The sequence below is a fragment of the Berghia stephanieae genome, chromosome 3 (assembly GCF_034508935.2).
Source record: "Berghia stephanieae isolate SIO BIC M18660-M18661 chromosome 3, UCSD_Bste_1.3, whole genome shotgun sequence".
NCBI classification, from domain to species: Eukaryota; Metazoa; Mollusca; class Gastropoda; order Nudibranchia; family Aeolidiidae; genus Berghia; species Berghia stephanieae.
In genome coordinates this window covers 89,139,332-89,160,284 of record NC_088362.1, presented here as the reverse complement: position 1 = coordinate 89,160,284, position 20,953 = coordinate 89,139,332, and the positions used below count along the sequence as shown (strand labels likewise).

General features: G+C 37.8%; 1 protein-coding gene across 4 annotated transcripts in view; it reads right to left on the bottom strand.

Annotated features, from left to right (window-relative positions):
- Nucleotides 1-20,953, bottom strand: part of LOC144968774 (uncharacterized) — a 137,462-nt gene that overhangs the window by 73,345 nt on the left and 43,164 nt on the right. For all 4 annotated transcript variants that reach the window (XM_078907433.1, XM_078907431.1, XM_078907432.1 and 1 more), the window contains exons 14-18: nucleotides 18,968-19,084; nucleotides 18,228-18,338; nucleotides 17,361-17,471; nucleotides 1,049-1,159; nucleotides 435-545 (exon numbers count right to left, since the gene is read on the bottom strand). In XM_078907433.1, coding sequence (XP_078763559.1) covers nucleotides 435-545; nucleotides 1,049-1,159; nucleotides 17,361-17,471; nucleotides 18,228-18,338; nucleotides 18,968-19,084 — 561 coding nt within the window. The remainder of the gene's footprint in view (nucleotides 1-434; nucleotides 546-1,048; nucleotides 1,160-17,360; nucleotides 17,472-18,227; nucleotides 18,339-18,967; nucleotides 19,085-20,953) is intronic.

The following is a 20,953-nucleotide window of genomic DNA, read 5'->3' as shown; positions in this document are numbered from 1 at the left end:
ACAGGCTTAGATTATGACTAAATTATCGACAAAACATCCATTTAGCTATGAACTTACTCCATTATTCTACTATCATCAATAATGAGATTGATAACATTCATCCTTTTATCTTTGATATTGCTTTTAACAATATGATATCCCTTTAAACTTTGTTAAAATGAAATGTTTTATTTCTCAATATTTCAAGAAACTTGTGAAGCAATAAAGAGTAACTAACTGTTTTAATGACATTTGCATAAACAGTAAGCAATTTTCAGGAATTTGAGTTGAAAACAAATCCAAAAGATGAAGAAAACTACATTGTCAGAGAGAATTTTGTTTGTTATATTTTTCATAATCATAAGCTTTTTTTAAAAAAAGTATGGGTAAATGAAAAGGGTTTGATTAAAAAATATAAACATTTTTATAATATTTGATTTCAAATTTTTACTCACGTTGGCTACAGTCTTGTCCAGTCCATCCTTGATTACATGTACATGTGTATGAGCCACCAACAGCTGTGCATCTTCCATTTTTACAGGGGTTGGCCTGGCATGGGTCAACTCCTGAAATAAAACGAACCAACGAAATGCTTTCATTTGATCATTTTATTTTTGAGTTGTGGATGTTATAAGCTTACAACAAGCCAACATTTTTTTTCTCAAAAACGTGAAGAAGTGAATGATGTGTCCAATAATTGTCATAGAAAGCTAATAACCATTACGACTTTTACAAGAAGTAGGTATCATTAAACAGAGAGATCATTTTCTTTCATATGATAGCAGGCTCTTGTGAGTTCAACCAATTTGCACCTCATGTCTGCAAAGGGATGTTTTCATTGTGATCCCAAAGTAAGACATTTATCTTAGCTGATATAATATGAATTAAGCTTTAAATTCAATTTTATGTTGCAGTCTTACCACCGTTTAATACTGTTTTGAGACGATTGGTCTCAATAACGGACCATAATGTATTGTATATTAAGTTTGAGACGATCAGTCTCATTAACAAACCATAATGTATAGTATATTAAGTCTCTGAATTGTTTGTCATTTTATCGACAACTTACTTGTGTTGCAATTAATTCCAGTCCATCCCAGATTACAAATACATCTATAACTGGTACCAACTACTGAACACTGTCCGTTGTTGCAGGGGTTGTTTTGGCATGGGTTGATTTCTGAAAGATTGAACAGGAATAATAGAAACCATTAAGGTTGGAATAATAAGGAATGCCCTTGGAAAAAAATTGTTGATAGAGGCGGTTTTTCTTCTTGTCTACTTTTGTATTATTCGATTCTACATTTCTAAAACTCTAAGGACTTTGTTACTCAAGTAGAACAGATAGTTTGTACTGCATAAAAGAAGATTTAATTGAGCTTTTATATAGCACCATATCCACTAAACATGCTCAAAGTGCTTTACATGGGGTCCATGGCAAACAGCAACATTTAACATGTAGGACGGGACATGACGCCTGTTAGGCGATATTACATTTTTTTTCAGACAAGAGACAACACTGTTAACATCCAGGTACTCATTTTACACCTTAGTAAGGTGAGAGAATGAGTAAAGAGCCTTCTCCAAGGACTCAATTATGCGCCAAGTGAGGCTCGAACCCAGGACCTTCCATTCCGAAAGCGAGTGTCTTACCACAAGACCGTATAGCCTGTTATGAGAAACTGAAAAATTGTTAAGGCAATAAGCATGATCAGATCATGGAGCCTAGATTTTAAAATTTATACAAGGATTATGGCCTTGCTCATTAATTGTAAGAGAAATCCTCCCCCTTTCTATGCAAATTAACGTGACTGGCGTGTCAGGAGCATAACAAAGGAAAATAAAAAATTGTAGAATTAGATCTATTTTCAATGAATTGTAAAATTATATTTTGATATGTGATGCAACCTATTCCAGCAATATTTATGTTTGCTTTTGTAAAGAGAAACCTATTTTTGCACTGTTCTCAAAAACATAGTTTTCTTAGGGGTATGGGTTTCTGTGGCATTTTTCTCTGCCTAGTGGCTAGTGGTGAAACTTTCTGAAAATTTGCACAACACCCTACATGGCGTAGCAAAGGCAATGGATATATTTTATCAATAAAATAAGCGAATCTTATCTTTGAATTCTAATATTTTTAGATCAATTCTTCAGCAATTTAGCTAGAACTTTCTTTTCTATGACGGAAATATGCTGGTATCCTAAAAATTAAAAAGTAAAGCTAAAGATTCGTAAAGTCAATTTAAACTGACACAGGATAATATTAAAGAATAAGAAAGTATGGATGGGAGGTCTTCCAAAAGCTCCTCGTGCTAGGGGAAACAACCCAAATATTCCCTAAGATATCTAAGGTCTGAAAAACCAATTCCTTATGGGCTCATTGTTGTAATGGAAATCTCAAAAAATGACGCAAAATATTGTCCACTACAACAATGTTAAACTAGAATCATAAGTGGGTTCCGATGTCCGACCTGCATATATGTACACGTCGTTTTTGGCTTTGGCCAAGGCTAACACACACAGGCAGCTTCCTTCGCGTATTGCTGACTGCGGTATAGGCCATCCGGTATTGCGTGTTCATTACGTGGCTGTATGTGTGAGTGTAGCGCGAGATTCAATATGCTATTCATTCAACAGTCCCATGCTTATCGTGTTGCGTCTGTTTGTTTAAAACAATTAAAGTTTAATTCATGGATTACCATCATAGATGTTGATTATAATATTGTGTTCAAGTACAAGACTTCAAACCACTTCGGATTAGTTCTACATTAATACTTTGTGCGATTTATTTATTAATTGTAAACAGGAATAATGGCATTGTGATTCGTTCGCTTTTTTCACTAGGCCAAGGCATTCTTTATGAACAGTAATGGCGTGGTGCTTCTGATTATGTGTCGGTTCAAGATTTGATTGACCAGTGTGTTGCTTTGTTTTAGTTTTAAATTGGTTCTCTCGTATAAATTATTGGACATACATCGAATTATTTGTTTTAAAAAAGTTTTAAATAACTAATAATAACAAATCTGCTTTTCAAGTCATGGCTATTCAGATATATTTCTTTATCCTCATCTTTATCTTTATCCAGACTTGGGGATGATATCTAGTGATAGAAGTAATATAATAGTATAAGATATTACAATATCTTAACAGCTTGTGGATCATTGTTTAATAAATTCTTTCATTGAAATGTACTGAGTGCCGGATTCAAGCGCATATTATACTTAGTAGTACACGAAGAGAAGGAGAGTGAGAGAGGAAGAGAGATAGATAGAGATAGAGAGAAGGGGGGGGGTGGCATGCTTAGACATATTCAGTGTTGCCAAAACTTCGGTCTGGAGCAAAAAATTCCGGGTTACGGGCAACCTCCCTCAAATTCCGGTGAGGTCAATTTGTTCCAAGGATACCCCCCCCCCCTCCTTTCCGACCACCTCATCATCATCGCTGCCACTACGACTACAACCACCTTCACTACATCATCATCATCACTACCTCTACTACTACAACCACCAAAACAACATCATTATCACTACCACTACCACTACACCACCACCGCATTATCATCACTACCAGTACTACTACAGCCATCACTACCACCACTATTACAACAACCACCACCACTACTGCAACCACTACCACCACATCATCATCACTACCTCTACTTCTACAACCACCACCACCTCATCATCACAACCACTACTACTAGAGCCACCAACACCACATCATTATCACTACCACAACTACACCACCACCACAATATCATCATCACTACAACTACTACTACTACTACTACTACTACAACCACTACCACTATATCATCATCACTACTACTACAACTACCAACACCACCACCACATCATCGTCACCACTACTACTACAACCACCACATCATCACTACCACCACTACTACAAGCGCCACCACAACCTCCACATTATCATCATTACTACAACTACTAATACAACCACCACCACCACATCATCATTACCACTACTACTGCAGCCACTACCACCACATCATCATCACTATCACTACTACAACTACAACCACCACCACATCATACCGGCACTACTACTACTACTACTACTACTACTCCTACTACTACTACTACTACTACTACTACTACTACTACTACTACTACTACTACTACTACTACTACTACTATCACCACCACATCATCATCACTACCACCACTACTACAACCACGACCACATCATCATCATCACTACTACTACTACTACAAGCACCATCATCACCTCATCATCACTACCACTACTACTACCCATTACCACCACATCATCATCACTACCACTGCTTCTACAACCACCACCACCACATTATCATAATTATCACAACTTCTACAAACACCACCACTACATCATCATCACTACCACTACTACTACAACCACCACCACATCATCATCACGACCACAACTACTACAACCACCACCACCACATCATCATCGTTACCACTACTACTAAAACCGCCACCATCACATCTTCATCACTACCACTACTACTACAACCACCAACACCACATCATTATCACTAGCACAACTACTACACCACCACCATATCATCATCATTACAACTACTACTAATGCCACAACCACCACATCATCATTATTACCACTGCTACTACAACCAGCACCACACCAACATCACGACCACTACTACTACAACCAACAACCACCACATCATCATCGTTACCTCTACTACTACAGCCACCACCACCACATCATCATTACCACTACTACTACAACCACCTCCACCACATCTTCATCACTACCACTAGCACTACAACCACCACGACATCATCATTACTTTATTTAATGTTTTATTAGCACATCCTCTGTAATAAGTAATTTATATTGACTCTTGTCTAATTACAATAATACAATTATGTCGAAGACAACGAGAAAGTATGTTTTGATTTGTGTTCTGTATAATCAATCTGCTTGAAAATAAACCTCCTCTCTCTCTCTCTCTCTCTCTCTCTCTCTCTCTCTCTCTCTCTCTCTCTCTCTCTCTCTCTCTCTCTCTTTTCTTGTCTATCTATCTGTGCGCACGTGTGTGTGTGTGTGTGTGTGTGTGCGTGTCTGTACGTCTGCCTCGATCTCTTCCATCTATCTATATTCCTCACCTCTCTTTTACTTTACTTCTCTTTGAAGACTTGACATTCTTAACATAAAACGTTGCGAAAGTAAATACAAAGACATTGTGCACTCTCTTATAGACCACCCCCTCCCCACCCCAACACACAGACCATAATTAATTAATGCAGTTGCATCTAACACAATGCCGGGATTACGGTGATCCGTGCTTGTAAATTTGATGTGTAGCTGCGTGTGGGCCGTGCAGAGCAATGGCCTACACACTCGGCTGTGGCGAGCGGGTGAATCTGCCCGGTGTGAATGCCCTGGCTTTGGCTCATGGAACTTACATGGGCTAAATAGAAAGTTAGGAAGTAGGGAGAGGAAGACGACAAATTTTTTCACTGAAGGGTTTTTGTCAAAAAGGCTTCATATACCATAGACATAGGAAGGACTAGAACTTCGACTCCCAAAAGTAAGTGTTCCGTAAAAGTGGCTCTCGTATGGCACTGGATACAGCGGCGATGAAGAGGTTAGAAAGCAGCGGGCGTGCCTAGTGATTACCTGCGCGTGCAGTAGCGCGCAATAGGAATTTAAGTAATTATGTCCGTGTTTGGCTTAATCTATGAGTTATTCTGAGTGTCAGACCAGAAGGATTCGCTATATAAATAAAATTGTGGAATATTTACTATTAATATATTAAAATTACTATAACCTTGTTTTATAAGTGTCCGTTTGGAATTACTGAAAACTTTGCACTTTACACAAATATCCAATTCGAATGTTTTTTCTTCAGAATTTTCAGAATTTTAACACAAGCATAGAAGTATTTTTTTTCCCTTGCCATGTTGAGTTATTCCTCTATTTGACTAGTTTAGCTAGTTTTATGTTTTGTCCGTCTATTGCGGTACTTCTGCTCCGCAATGTCCAACCAACCGAGCTATTTAACCACAACTGTTGGATTGGGGTTCGAAAACTGAAATTAGTGTCAATTTATCTAAAAAAACTGGTGAAATTTTGTAATTTGAAAACAAAACAAAAACATGCCAACATGCCAAAGCGAATTTTCCCACACCGATTAGCTTCAATAAAAAACAAAACATCAAACAAACAAAATCATCCCAAGTTTTTTTTTAATTTGGCGCCCCGCCTCTTTACTTTTTATCGAGCATCAAATTAGAAGAGCATTTAATTTCATTGCAGTAGGTACAGCAGTTGGGACGAGTATATGACAACGATATTTGAAAGCAAGATTTCGGACTGCCTTCCTGTAGATGGCTGCAATAGAGCAACAGGCGCTTCGTTCGTCAAGAAGGCACAAAGTGCACCTGCGCTCTCTACTGCCTATAAAAACTACTTCGTTTTTTTTTTTTTGGTATAAAAATGGTGTTGATTGTTAGAGTATATGGTAAGTTCAATGGAGCCAAATATGACGTAACATGAAAAAGAAATAACGCATTAGGACATTTGGCCCATTACTTTTTGACTCACCCTCGTAAGATATAGACACAAATTAAAATAGACTCGGGACAATGGGATAAGGCCACCAGTGAAGAGTTAACGCTTTTGTTCTTTAGTTAACTTTGGGATGTGAACACCAGTTGGGAGAGAACCTGGGGCTATGGGATGTTATCACCAGTGGAGAATGAACTGGATCTTTAAGATATAGTCAAAAGAGGGGAGTGAAACCGTAACCATAAGATATGGAGAGGATAAGAGTGAACCCACTATCTGAGATGGACACCAGTGGGAGTGAACCTAGGATTATGTGGGGTGGACACGAATAGGAATTAGGGTTGGGACGACGTGATATGGACACCAGTTGGGGAGAGGGTGAAAACGGGTCAACAGGAGGTGGGCACCAATGTGGAACTCAGGACTAGAAGCTGCGGATCCCAGAGGGACGTGGATCCTTGAGACTATGGGGTCTATAGGAGGTGGACACATGATAAGAGTGAATCCGCAACTGCAGTGGAATGTGAACACCAATTAAGAGTGAATCTGAGATTATGGGAGAGAGGAGATAGGAAAATTGTGGCGTCCTAATTTTTTTCGAAAGACTGGCGACTTTTAGTCGGTTCGATTCTGTTTTGGTGGTCACGGGACCTAAAGAATTGTGGGGAGTGAAGCGTGGACTATGGAATTTGGACTGTGGACAGCTCTGGTGAGTGGACCCGAAACTACGAGCTGTGGAAACTCATGATTCATGAATACTAGACTGCAGGATGTGGACCCAAGTGAGGCTTGAACCCCCGGGATGTATGAGGTGGACACCAGTAAACCGTGAACACAGGAATATGGAAGATTGACACTAATAATGAGCGAATCCTGACTACGGAATGTGGACACGGCTCTATGACTATGAACAAAAACCCCGATCAGTATTGCCGCGGAACTGTAAGTAACAACAGACAATACGATGTCGGTTAATCTTTAACATTAATTTTATGAAAATCACTATTTTTGTACTGCTCTTTCCAAAAACAAACAAACAAAACAACACACAAAATAAACAAACAATACTGTGAAAAAACTGTTGTGCAATTGTTTCTCTTGTTACATTGAAACAAAATGTCTAGTGAGAGGTAGGTGTAGTAGTCGAAGTGTTTATATTACCATGTAAAGGGAATTAATCCTTGGTCCTTGTACACCCTATGTTATTCTTGAGTTGCATCCCTTGAATGAGTCACTAGCCTAAAAATGATCAACACAATGGCTACCGGTTGGTTTGTCAGTTCATTACATTGGCGACGACGGTAAATCCGATAACATCGTACTGCCTACGCAGCCAGTAACCAAGATAACGTACATCACAGATCTGTTTTCTTCATCTTATACAGTTATTTACTGGGATTTGCAGTCGCAATCGTGTTTATCATCCTTCAACCGAAGTAAACAAACAATTTCATTTGCTCAGCTACCAGACTATCCTGAATTTGACTGTCGATTAGAGGGCATATCCACTCGCTAGACAAAATGGATCTCCTGTTTGAAAAATAATCTTTTTGTGGCTTACGACATCTCCGATAAAAATTGTAAAAAAGCCCTGATGTTGACAGATGGAGGTGGTGATCTCTGCGACATCGTCGAAGCCTTACCAGAAAAATCAATCCACCCGAGGACGGCGGGTCACCGTTTGACACACTTGTCACGGCCCTGGACAACCATTTTAACCCCCTTTCCAACAAGGAGATGCAGCGCTATTCCTTCCGTCACCTCCGGCAAACCACTGACTTCATTGACGATTTTTACTCCGAACTGAAGCAGTTAGCACACACATGCGACTTCACCAAACCCGAAGAAAAAATTAAGTCGCAACCAATCACAGGCTGCAAGTCTTCGAGGATAAGGGAGAAGGGTCTAACATCACCTCTGATGAGCTTGCATTATTTACTTAAGTACCACAGAAATGGCCCGTGAGCACAGCAAGACGCTCCAAGCGGAAGACACAGTCAATGCCAATTTGAGCATGCACAAGGTCCATCAAGAGACTGAATCACCAACAAAGCCACCTGAAGCTAGAACGATCAACGAGATCAATTAAATGTAGAAACTGTGGAAAAGACTTGCCACATCCTGGTGGACAGGCGGAGTACCCTGCATACAACAAAACACGCCATACTTAAGGTAATCTTCATCATTTTGCACCTGTTTGTAAAAGTGGTTCTACGCCCCACCAACCAACAGGAAGGCGTCCATTTATCAAACCTCGTTCATCCTGGAAACCGAACCACGTTCGAAATGTAGACGACGAAAATGCGGCTTCTTCTGACTCAGACGAATATTAGTTACGTCTATTTTCAAGAACAAAAGCAGAAAATAGGAAAATGCCACTCTTTGATCTTTGAGTCGGAAGTCCTCCCATCAAAATCAGAATGCTCGCTGAATCAGGAGCTAGCCTGAACATTTTGAACATAAGAGATTTCAGACACACACATCCATCGCCTTCTTTGACTAAGTGCTCAACAGAGGTGTTCGCCTTTTCACAGGAGACACCATTGCCGATTCTTGGACGGTTTACAACAAGGGTGACACACAAAAACACCACATCACAGACAGAGTTTGCAGTGATAGATACAGCCATTATCAGCTGGGAGTCATGCCAGCAACTGGGCATTCTCAAACGAGTGAATTCTATTGCCGGTACGGCGAGAATAACGGAAGAGTTCAAAGATACTCGTATTTTCCAAGGAGTAGGAAAATTAAAGGACTGCACGGTCAAGCTACACATCGACAGTGACGTACCACCAGTTGCACAGCGTTATAGACGAATACCCTTCCACATGTGCAAACAACTTGAAGCTTACCTGGACAAAGAGAAGCAACTGGGCATTATCGAAAAGGCCACGGGTCCAACTCCTTGGGTTTTGCCTGTTGTTATCGTGCTTAAACCAAAGTGTCCTGAGAAGATCCGCGTGTGTATCGACATGAGAGCGGCTAACAAAGACATCTTACGAGAGCGCCGCAGTGTACCAACACTGGATGAATTAACAACCACTCTATCAGGTGCAACTTGTTTCATCAAATTCGATCTCAATCAGGGGTATAACCAGCTGGAGTTGGAGGAAGACTGCAGATTCATAACAACATTCGCTACGGACAAAAGGCCTTTTCCGGTACAAACGTCTCAACTTTGGTGTCAATAGCGCATCTGAAATTTTTCAGGAAAAAATCAGACAAGCATTGAATGCTTGACCGGTGTGATCAACGTAAATGATGACATTCTAGTCTATGGATCAACTATTGCAGAGCATAACCAGAACTTAAGCCAAGCTTTTCAGCGTCTAAGGGAAAAACATCTCACACTGAACAAAAACAAGTGCCAATACGCCAAAACCAGCATTGAGTTCTTGGGTTATATTTTCAGCAGTGATGGCATAAAGCCCAGTCCTGACAATATCAAGGCAATCATCAACATGGCATCACCAAAATCCGTCTCTGAAGTTCGAAGTCTACTTGGCATGCTGAATTTTTGCGGTGCACTCTTCATACCTGATTATGCTACCCTGACCTACGAATGCTCACAAAAGACAAAAATCATTTCTGGACAGAAAAGCACGAAGCAGCTCTCGTGAAATTGAAAGAGAATCTACAGGAAACCACTAACCTAGTCTACTTTGATCCATCAAAGCAAATTCAAATCCACGTAGATGCAAGCCCGGTAGGTGTATCAGCCATTCTAAGTCAGATAGATGATGACAACAAGATGGAAATTGTCCAATTTGCCAGCAGATCTTTGTCCGAAACTGAACAAATATACTCTCAGACCGAAAGAGAAACCCTAGCAGTCACCTGGTCATGAGAACATTTCCGCATTTATCTTTATGGTTGTCCCTCCTTCATGGTATACACAAATCACAAGCCACTGGTTACGCTCTTTGGCAACCCCAAAACAAAACTGCCAGCAAGAATCGAACGTTGGGTGATGCGCATGCAACCATACTGCATGAAAGTCATTTATAAACCAGGGAGAGATAACCCAGCAGATTATATGAGCAGACACCCTACCAACAACGCACCCGGTCTTAGGGAAGAAAAGGTTGCTGAAGAATATGTCAATTATATATCTGACAACAGCATACCAAAGGCTATGACACTCGACCAAGTGAAAAGTCAGACATCTCAAGACAAAACACTGCAAGCTGGTATCCAATCCATTCATGACAATCAGTGGCATAAACATGTCTAATCTGTCCCCAAGGATGACCAAAGAACATTTAACCTGCTAAAACAAAACCAGAATGAACTGACTATCACGAACGAGGGCCTGATTCTAAAATGCACCAAGATCGTGCTCCCAAAATCACTACAGCAGCAGGCCGTTGACCTAGCCCACTCTGAACATCAAGGTCAGAACAAAATACTTGCTCTTCTCAGAGAGAAATCCTGGTTCCTAAACATGAAAGAAGCAGTTATTAAAGTCGTACAAAACTGCATTTCTTGCCAAATTGCTACACCCACATCTGAAAAGAAGCCACTAAAAATGTCACCCTTATTATCAAAACCTTGGTCGGAACTCAGCGCAGATTTCGGTCATCTACCGAATGGTGAACAACTGCTCGTCATCACAGATGAATACTCGAGGCTTGTCATTGCTGACATCATGAAGACCACATGAACAAGAGCTATCATCCCTCGACTCGACTACCTTTCAACAGCCATGATTCCACTAACTACCTGCAGAACATGGGTATCCACCACAGGAAGATAACCCCATTATGGCCACGTGCCAACGGTGAAACCGAACGATTCATGCGCACTATCAAGAAGTCGATCAAAGCTGCCCGGGCTCAAGAAGCAGGAGAGGTATAGGTTTTTACTAGCGTACAGATCAATTCTCACTCTACAGCTGGTCTTCCACCTGCTCAACTACTGTTTGGAAGAAACTTAAAGACCAAATTGCCAGAACCTCCAATCCCATTTGGCGGACCAACTGACAAAACTATCAGACTCAAAGACACTCTGATGAAATCAAAGATGAAATCGTATGCAGACAGGAAACGATATCTGAGACCATCAACCATCAACGTTGTGACAATGTACCTACTAATCAAAGACAGCTCCCAAATCAAACCTTTGACTCCATATGAGTGGAAACCATACGCTGTGACTGCAAAGCGTGGATTAATGATCACAGCCTCAAGGAATGGCAAAGCTATCACCAGAAATAGTAGCTTTTTCAAACGTTCTCCTAAACCCCCAGATACTAATGAAACCTACGAAGATGTCCCATCATTGGAAGATGCTGACATCGATGTGCCCACTCTGGATACGACATCGCATCACGAGACAATTGTTGGCCAGGAAAAACTATGTCCACAACAACCTCAACTGTATCAAAAAAGATAGCGGAGAGTTCCTTCAAGATATCGTGACTTCTTCATGACAAGGCCATAATCAACGAAAAATCGAGCTTCGTTTTCCACATTTCTCGTTTCGTTTATTGGGCACAAGATGAATAAACCTCCATTTGAAGCCCAAACGCAATACAAGACAACAGGGAATGAGATTAGCGGAAGAGTAGCGTCCCTTGATTGGACGTCACCTTACAGAGAGAACGTCAAATTGGTTTTGCGCGGAAGCGAGGACGAGAGATGCATGCGCACAACCAACATGACGTTCTCTCTCTAATAACTTTTCCGCCGGTGACGTCCAATCAAGGGGCGCTACTCTTCCGCTAATCTCATTCCCTATAGCTCGTTAAGTCTTGTCGTCTTTATTTTTGTTTTTGGATCACAAGGATCCTCGCCTGAACCATTGCAAAAATCGTACAATTTCATCATTTAGGGTTTTGTGTGTTTTTTTTTAAAGAAGAGGAAGGAAAAGAGTAAGAGTTATTAAAAGAATGGACTGTTATTAGAAAAATTGTCTATCTTAGACTGTTTTGTGTTAGAGCAATGAACTGAACTGTGTAGTGATAGAACAGAAGCTAGTATTGTAGTTATCAGTCATGGACAATAGACAATCAGATCAGTGAAAATATATAGATACTTTAGACCTTTTATAGACAATTCGTATAATCATACTTCATCTCTGTGAATCATGAAGAACAATGGCAGGGAACTGTGGACTGTGAACTATTAATTTACCATTATCAAATTCAAATGGTGTTAAATTGCCACAATTATTTGAACTTTGTTAATTTCAGACTTACAGTTGTGAAGAACTATCATCATGGTCAATTAGTTATTTTTTTGGACAATCAAGCCTGCTGCACCGAATCGTATTTCTCACTCCTGATTTGCATTCATAGTGACAACAATGGCATAGGAAATGTCATTTTGGTTCTTTGGTTAAATAATATTCACCTCTCTTTTAAGTCTAAGTATGAGTGATTAGAGTATGAAAGTCGATTTTTTAAAAAAATCCGTATGAAAGGTGCTAAATTCCATTCTGCTTTGTGTGAATGTTTTCATCTTTAATGTCTTTTGACCAAGGAATTTACCCAATGGAAACCATACGGTGCTCTTATTGGCTAGCCAACCAGCGGCCTCGATGAGGAAACCATCAGCCATTAAGACTTGGGCTGGGAATTGCGTTACTATAGTAAACAAGCGCTGATCGGCCGTTCATGAAATATAAGAAAATAACTTCCTGCTCGCTCGTTTAACTCAAAATTATTCAAAACGATGTCTCTAAAATATATAAATGTGACTTCTTAAGGTTTTCTTCACGGTCAAAACCACACAACATTCTATTAATGATTACGTCCTAGGCAAAAAGGAATATTGACAGGTCTACCGAGAGTTGAACTCGTCAGACGACAAACATCAATGAGAAGTGTAGAGATAGTCAAGCTATTATTTGTCTTGTCCAGTTCTATATAGAGAAAAGGATAAATAGTATAGCCTCGTGTGTGAGTGGTTTCGTGTCATAGTCATGTTTTTAAATTGTCTCTGTTGTTTATGTGTGTGTGATGACTCTCTCACACTCACTGCATCATCATAGTAAAGAGACGCCAACTTTAAATTTGGCTCACAGGAATTTCAGACACCACTCGTAGGAATTTCAATGCCGAAAGAGGAATTCCCGCACACAAGAAAAGGGAATTGGGATGGTATTTGGCATACATATTGTATAGTATCTAGTTCTAAAAAGATAACTGATTGGAATTATATTATGATGTATAAACACAGTGCCAAATACAATTCCGAAGTTTCCTTATTTCAAATGAAGTCAAGCTCCAAAACCTAATGGTAGTGATTGTAGTACTGGTGGTAGTGAGTATGATGTGGTGTCAGGGACGGCTGGTAATAATGGGCAGGGTGGGCAAATACCAGCCTGTTTTTTTTAAGTTATATGCTGTATTACCAGGTCCGAAATAATCTAATTTAAATTAGATAATTTCAAAAGTTACTTCTTAAACTTGATACTTCGTACTGAAATCAATTCGTGTTTACTTTTGATAGATTGCGAATCACCATGCACCCCGTAATGCATAAACCAGGATACGCTCCTGTTCTTTTTTATCACCCCCCCCCCCCAACCACTCCACTCCGCCCAAATCGTCATCTCATCGTCTCGTCGACTGACGGCGAACTAACTCCGATTTTTGCTGTCTGGCCTCTCTAGTACTAGGTCGGGCTAATTCAAATGAGCCCACCTTATTAACTAGTGAACACTTAATAGAAATTTTGGCAAACGAACTTTTTCTTATTTATTGCCTTACTTGTGCTGGTACCATTGATGTAATGACGCTGGGAAGGTTCCAGTATTGAATTAAATCTATTAATTTACTAATTTTATATCAATTTAGTATTAATTTGTGTTGTTTTTATATATGTGTTTATCCATTTAAACTATTTCTTTTTTCCTCGTTTTCTTTAGTGCTTCTCAAAACTCATTTATTTAGATTGTTTTCTTATTTGTTTTGTTGTTGTTGTTGTTTTTTTTTTGGAGGGGGGGGGTTAACAAATTAACTTGTTAGTTCTTTTTTTTTAATTCTTAAACTAATTACCGCTGTATTTTTATTGCCAGACAAAATAATTTTGCAAAACAATGTAATTTTCTATTATATTCCCTCTAATAAAACAAAACACTTTTATTCAAAAGTCACGACTAAATAAATATATAAAATACCAGCACCATTTTGGTTTTCTCAAAAATTGAATTAGTATACGAGAAATACTCTTCTGAGAAAGGAGAGAGTTGAATTCTAAGTTATAGAGGAAATAAATACGTTTAAAGGAAGGGTGGGCAGATTCCGTACTTGCCCGCCCTGAAGCTAATACATACATAAGATAGTTCGTGATGAAGAGGCGGGAAGCTAGGGGTTGGTTGGGTAAGGAGTAAAGATAACACGGTCGTTATTGTGATAGTCTAACGAATGCATGAGGAGAGATTGGTAGCATTATTTTGTCTTAATTGTATTGTATGAAGTATTGGCGAAAGCCTAAGATTAAATAAACTTTGTTTTTGTTTGTCTTATTTTGACTATGGAACTGATACTTGTCATAGCAGACCTGCCTACTTGAATTAGGAAAATAAAAATCGTAATTTTCAGGGCTAATAAAATCGTTTATATTTTAACTACCCTTTAAAAAAATCACCGGAATTTTTGTCTGTTTTGATAGATATCAAATTTTAAAAAACGAGAAAAACTGATTGGAAACGTAATAATGACGGTGATGGTGGTAGTGATAGTGGTAGCGGTGGTGGTAGTAGTAATGATGGTGGTGGTAATAACGATGATGGTAATATTATTATTGTTATTATTATTAACATTATTATTACATATTATTATTATTATTATTATTATTATTATTATTATTATTATTATTATTATTATTATTATTATTATTATTATATATTATTATTATTATTAATATTATCATTATTATTATTATTATTACTATTATTATTATTATCATTATTATTATTGTTATTGTTATTATTGTTATTATTATTATTGTTATTATTATTACAGTAGTACAATAGCAATAAAAACAATATCAACATCATCATACAATTTCCGTCATCGTCTCCACAACTATCATTCTAACCAACAGCACCACCAAAACCACTACCAAATTTACATCCTCCTCCTCCGCCACCACCACCGCTACCACTATTCCAACCACTACCATCACCGGCACAATCATTCTAACCACCAAGAGAGCAGTAAAATGATGCAATTTGAGCTCTGAATGAAACTCGTTTCATATCGCTGTTGTTGCTTCTCGATGAAAACTTTAAGGTTACTACATACTACTGAAAACCAGTAATGTAACAGAATTATTAATCTCGCCGTTGAGGGATTAAAGCATCTCTTTAATTTTTCGAGTGAACGAAATGGACTTGTATTGTCAAGGTGTTGTCGCATTATGTCTCGTCGCTTTATTTTTTTGTTGTATTCTCTTTCGTGATTCATTTTTGATTACGTTTGGAATAATTAAAATCTACTGGTATTGTCATTTCACTGTGAATGTGATTATTTGTGGTTGAAATATTATTTTTTAAATGTGAAAAAAAAAATAATTAAAAAAAATTATATTAATATATATATATATATATATATATATATATATATATATATATATATATATATATATATATATATATATATAACCGAATCATCTTTGCCCCACCACTGTAAATAGGCTAGAACCGCCACTGTGTGGTGTTGGTGATTGTAGTAGTAGTTGCATTGATGATGATGTGGTGGTGGTGGTGCAATTGTAGTAATAGTGATAGTGATTATGATGTGGTGGTGGTGGTGGTGATGATTGTAGTTGTAGTAGTAGTGGTAGTGATGATGATGTGCTGGTGGTGGTGTAGTAGTAGTGGTAGTGATAATGATGTGTTGCTGGTGGTTGTGGTAGTAGTGGTAGTGATGATATTGTGGTGGTGGTTGTAAAGTAGATGTAGTGATGATGATGTGGTGGTGGTTGTAGTTGTAGTAGTAGTGATAGTGATGGTGATGTGGCAGTGATTGTAGTAGTAGTGGTGGTGGTGGTGGTAGTAGTAGTAGTTGTGGTAATGATGATGATATGGTGGTGGTGGTTGCAGTAGTAGTGGTAGTGATGACGATGTGGTTGTGGTGGTTGTAGTAGTAGTGGTAGTGATGATGATGTGCTGGTGGTGGTGTAGTAGTAGTGGTAGTGATAATGATGTGGTGCTGGTGGTTGTAGTAGTAGTGGTAGTGATGATAGTGTGGTGGTGGTTGTAGTAGCAGAGGTAGTGATGATGATGTGGTGGTGGTGGTGGCTGTAGTAGCTGTGGTAGTGATGATGTGGTGGTTGGAAAACACCTTATAGGTTATTATAATACACACATTCTCTAATTTTTTGACAGCTTTATTGTGGCGTACGCAACAGTTCTGAACCATTTTATTGTGGATTTTGATATTGTTCGTTGTTTTTCTTGTGTCGTTATGTTAACATAGAGACCGAATGAATGGTAAGGCTTACATTCCCAGCCCATGATAAAATGGCGCTGAATGCTTTCATTGGTGGACACTTTTTAGGCTCCGTACGTATTCTCATTGGTTTAATTCTATGCTTTTGACAAACAATCTTAGAATGGGAGGGAAGTAGTCGAAGTATTTATATTACCATGTGAAGGGAATTAATCATTGGTCCTTGTACACCCTATGTTATTCTTGAGTTGCATCCCTTGAATGAGTCAAAAAAAAAAATAAAAAAAAAAAAAAAAAAAAAAAAAAAAATAAATAAAATTAAAAAAAATAATTAAAACTGATCAACACAATGGCTACCGTTGTTTGTCATTCATTACAAGTAGATCTATATTACTTAGCAATACATACAGATTATTTATCGATGGCAACGTCTTACTTGTGTTACAGTTTGTCCCAGTCCATCCTTGATAACAGGAACACCTATAACTGTTACCGACAGCTGAACACAGTCCGTTGTTACACGGGTTGTTTCTGCACGGGTCAATTCCTGAAATGTTTAAAATAAAATGATAAAATGATACAAATATTAAAAGAGAGATATTTGTTATTTTTATTAATCGTTTTGTTATTCTATTCAACACTTGATAACGTTCTTTTAAGCGCAAGATAGGAAAATAGTGGCGTCCTATGTTTTTTTTTTTTCGAAAGACTGACGACTTTTAGTCGGATCGATTCTGTTTTGGTGGACACGGGGCCTAAAGAATTTGGAGAGTGAAGCGAGGACTATGGAAGTTGGACTGTGGACAGCTTTGGTGAGTGGACCCGAGACTACAAGCTGCGGATGATTCATGAATACTAGACTACAGGATGTGGACCCGAGTGAGGATTGAATCCCTGGGATGTATGAGGTGGACACCAGTAAGCCATGAACTCAGGAATATGGAAGATTGACACTAATAATGAGTGAATCCTGACTGTGTATTGCCGCGGAACTGTAACAACAGGCAGCACGATGTAGGTTAATCTTTAACATTAATGTTATGAAATCACTATTTTTGTACTGCTCTTTCCAAAAAAAAAAAAAAAAACCAACAAAAAACATTAAAAAAAACACAAAAAAACAAAAAAACAAACAAAAAAAAAAAAACCAAAAAAAAAAAACCAACAAAATAAACAAACAATACTGTGAAAAAACTGTTGTGCAATTATTTCTTGTTACATTGAAACAAAATGTCTAGTTAGAGGTATGTTTACTATTACTTAAGCAATAGCATCAGATTATTTATCTATGACAACGTCTTACTTGTGTTACAGTTTGTCCCAGTCCATCCTTGGTTACAGGAACACCTATAACTGTTACCGACAGCTGAACACAGTCCGTTGTTACAAGGGTTGTTTCTGCACGGGTCAATTCCTGAAATGTTTAAAATGAAATGATACAAATATTAAAAGAGATATATTTGTTATAGTTTATTAATCGTTTTGTAATTAAATGCAACACTTGATAACGTTCTTTTAAGCGCTAACAATTTAAGTTATGGCCAGAGACAGCACCATAGTAGACACATACGTTTATGGTATGAGATCAAATAGGAAATCAAGCCATGCCGATCATAGGAAAGGCTCTGGAATGCTTAAAACCATTTCATGTAAGAGGAATCCTCTAAAAACATCGTAAAGCAAAGCTTTTACGATGTCCATAAATTATGCGACCTCTTCTCTGTTGTTTAATGTAAATTGTTTGGGATTCATGTTAGCTAGTGATAATTTCTGTTGCTGTTTTGAGCTATATCTCGGCGGAGATTCAACATTTTTAAAAATCGCTAATATTATTATCTAAAGTAATAATATTAGTCGTAGAGGCCCTATGTTCCACAAGGAGCAAAGAGGATTAAGTCAAGTAAGTCAAGTCAAATCAATGATGAAACCAATAATAATGGAGATTATGATGATGATGATGATGATAATGATGATGCTGATGGTGGTAATAATAATAACAATTCTTTAAAAAATTATATTACTCTTGAAGTGTTAAAATCTTACGTATGTTACAGTTAACTCCAGTCCATCCTTGACTACAAGTACATCTGTAACTTGTACCGACCACCGCGCATTGCCCATTGTTACATGGATTGTTCTGGCAAGGGCTAATGAAAATCTCTGAAATATAATTTTAGACAAGAAAAAGAGGTGTCAGAAAAGGGACATGGTATATAAAAGAGCTTTTACAAAAATAGTAATATAATGTTTTTTAAAAAATGAAAAATAACAAAAATGTTAAAATGCAACGATTTCTCACTTTTGATAACATTTGGATAAACGTTACTCATGATTAAGCTACTTTTCAATAATAATCACACTAAAGATCGCAACGCCTTTTCCACCAATGCACAAGGGAATAGATACCACATCTCAAGAAATTCTTGTCAATTGAGTAAAGCCATTACGTCACACTCTCATTGAGGTCATCTTCATCGATGAAGCGTTCCCTGCCAAATGCTTCTTCAGAAGAATATGTCAAGCTTCTATTTGTATGACTTCGTGGTCACATGTAAAATGTTTTGACACACATCGTAGCGACGCTTTCCGACGTCCTAATTATTCATATATTTTATTATAGATGAATTGTTGTCTTTGGAAGATAAAAATCATTTACTAAATTATGAATTCCACATCGTCATTAGTTTTGTGTTGCTCCCTTATATAGGAGTCACATTTAGATACTCCCTTTATATTTTTCTCCGTTTCATTGGCTCATTTAGGCACCTCTAATTTGGGTGAATTCATCAATAGGATTTATTTTCAAATCAAAATAGACTCCAGTGCATTGACGAAGCTAGTGTTCATTATAATTTACCAAATGAAAATAGGTGTTTTAGGTTTTAAGCAACTTGCATTTATTTACAGGTCTGATAACTCAAATTTTTATGGTCTCATTGTTGTAATTAACATGCTCTCAAACCAACACTAAATATTGTCCATAACAACATTAAAACGAGCCCATAATTGCGCTCGGTTATCAGATCTTCAAATATGTATACGTCGGTTTTAAATTATGGTCAATTTTAAATTTTTGGGTTGAATCCCTCGTATCTACCTTCAAATCGTGAATCAAAACGTGTCTACTTACATCGTACTGAAATCGATAACATCACCTCTCAAATTTATTTCCGTTTCAATAAAGTATCATTAAAATATGGAGCTTGAATAGATTTTTAACCAGTTAAAACTTGGAATTCGTTAGACACCATCAGAATCGCTTGGACAAACATAGCTGGCTGTTTACTAACAATAATAATATTGTGAAAAGATGACGTCACACATCTCTTTGTTATTGTTTTTAGACCGCCAATTGGGTGATTAATGTTCACAAGATTCTTTCAATCGGACTTAAGTCTTGTAGGTTCGATCGATCTGGCGGGTAGTGAGAATTTTAAACCTGTTTAGTTGGCATACTTAAAAAATCACCCGCTTTCATGCTTGCTGAATATTGACTGCTTGTACGGCCTGAATCATGTAGGGTTAAAACAAGAGGCGTCGTTATATTTCCTCCTCTACGAGTTTATCAAAAACCAGTGTGGAGAAAATTTAAGCTCAGTAAAGAGCAGTACAGATGGAAGTTAACGTTAAGGATTTCCCCTTTATCATAATAGGTGGTTAATCGTTCAAATTTGGAGCAAATATATGGTATAAAACTCTTTTGTTTTGCGAATGATTTTGATCATTTTTAACACCACCCAGTTGTTACAGAATTCTTATTGTTGAACCGTTTTGATAAAGGGAAAATCTGAAATGTTAACATTCATCTATCTCTTGTTACTTATTGAAGTTTGGAATTTCTTCACATTCTTTTACTTCCACTAGAGTGTGGAAAACAACGAGGAATTTTTTTCTCTTGTTCACATGTCACGATTCTACACCACCGTACTCTGGAAAGAAAACAAAACAAAAAAAAAACAAAAAAAAACAAGACAAAACAAAAACAAAAAAGAAAAAAAGGAGCATTATTGCCAACCAGATAAATTAAGA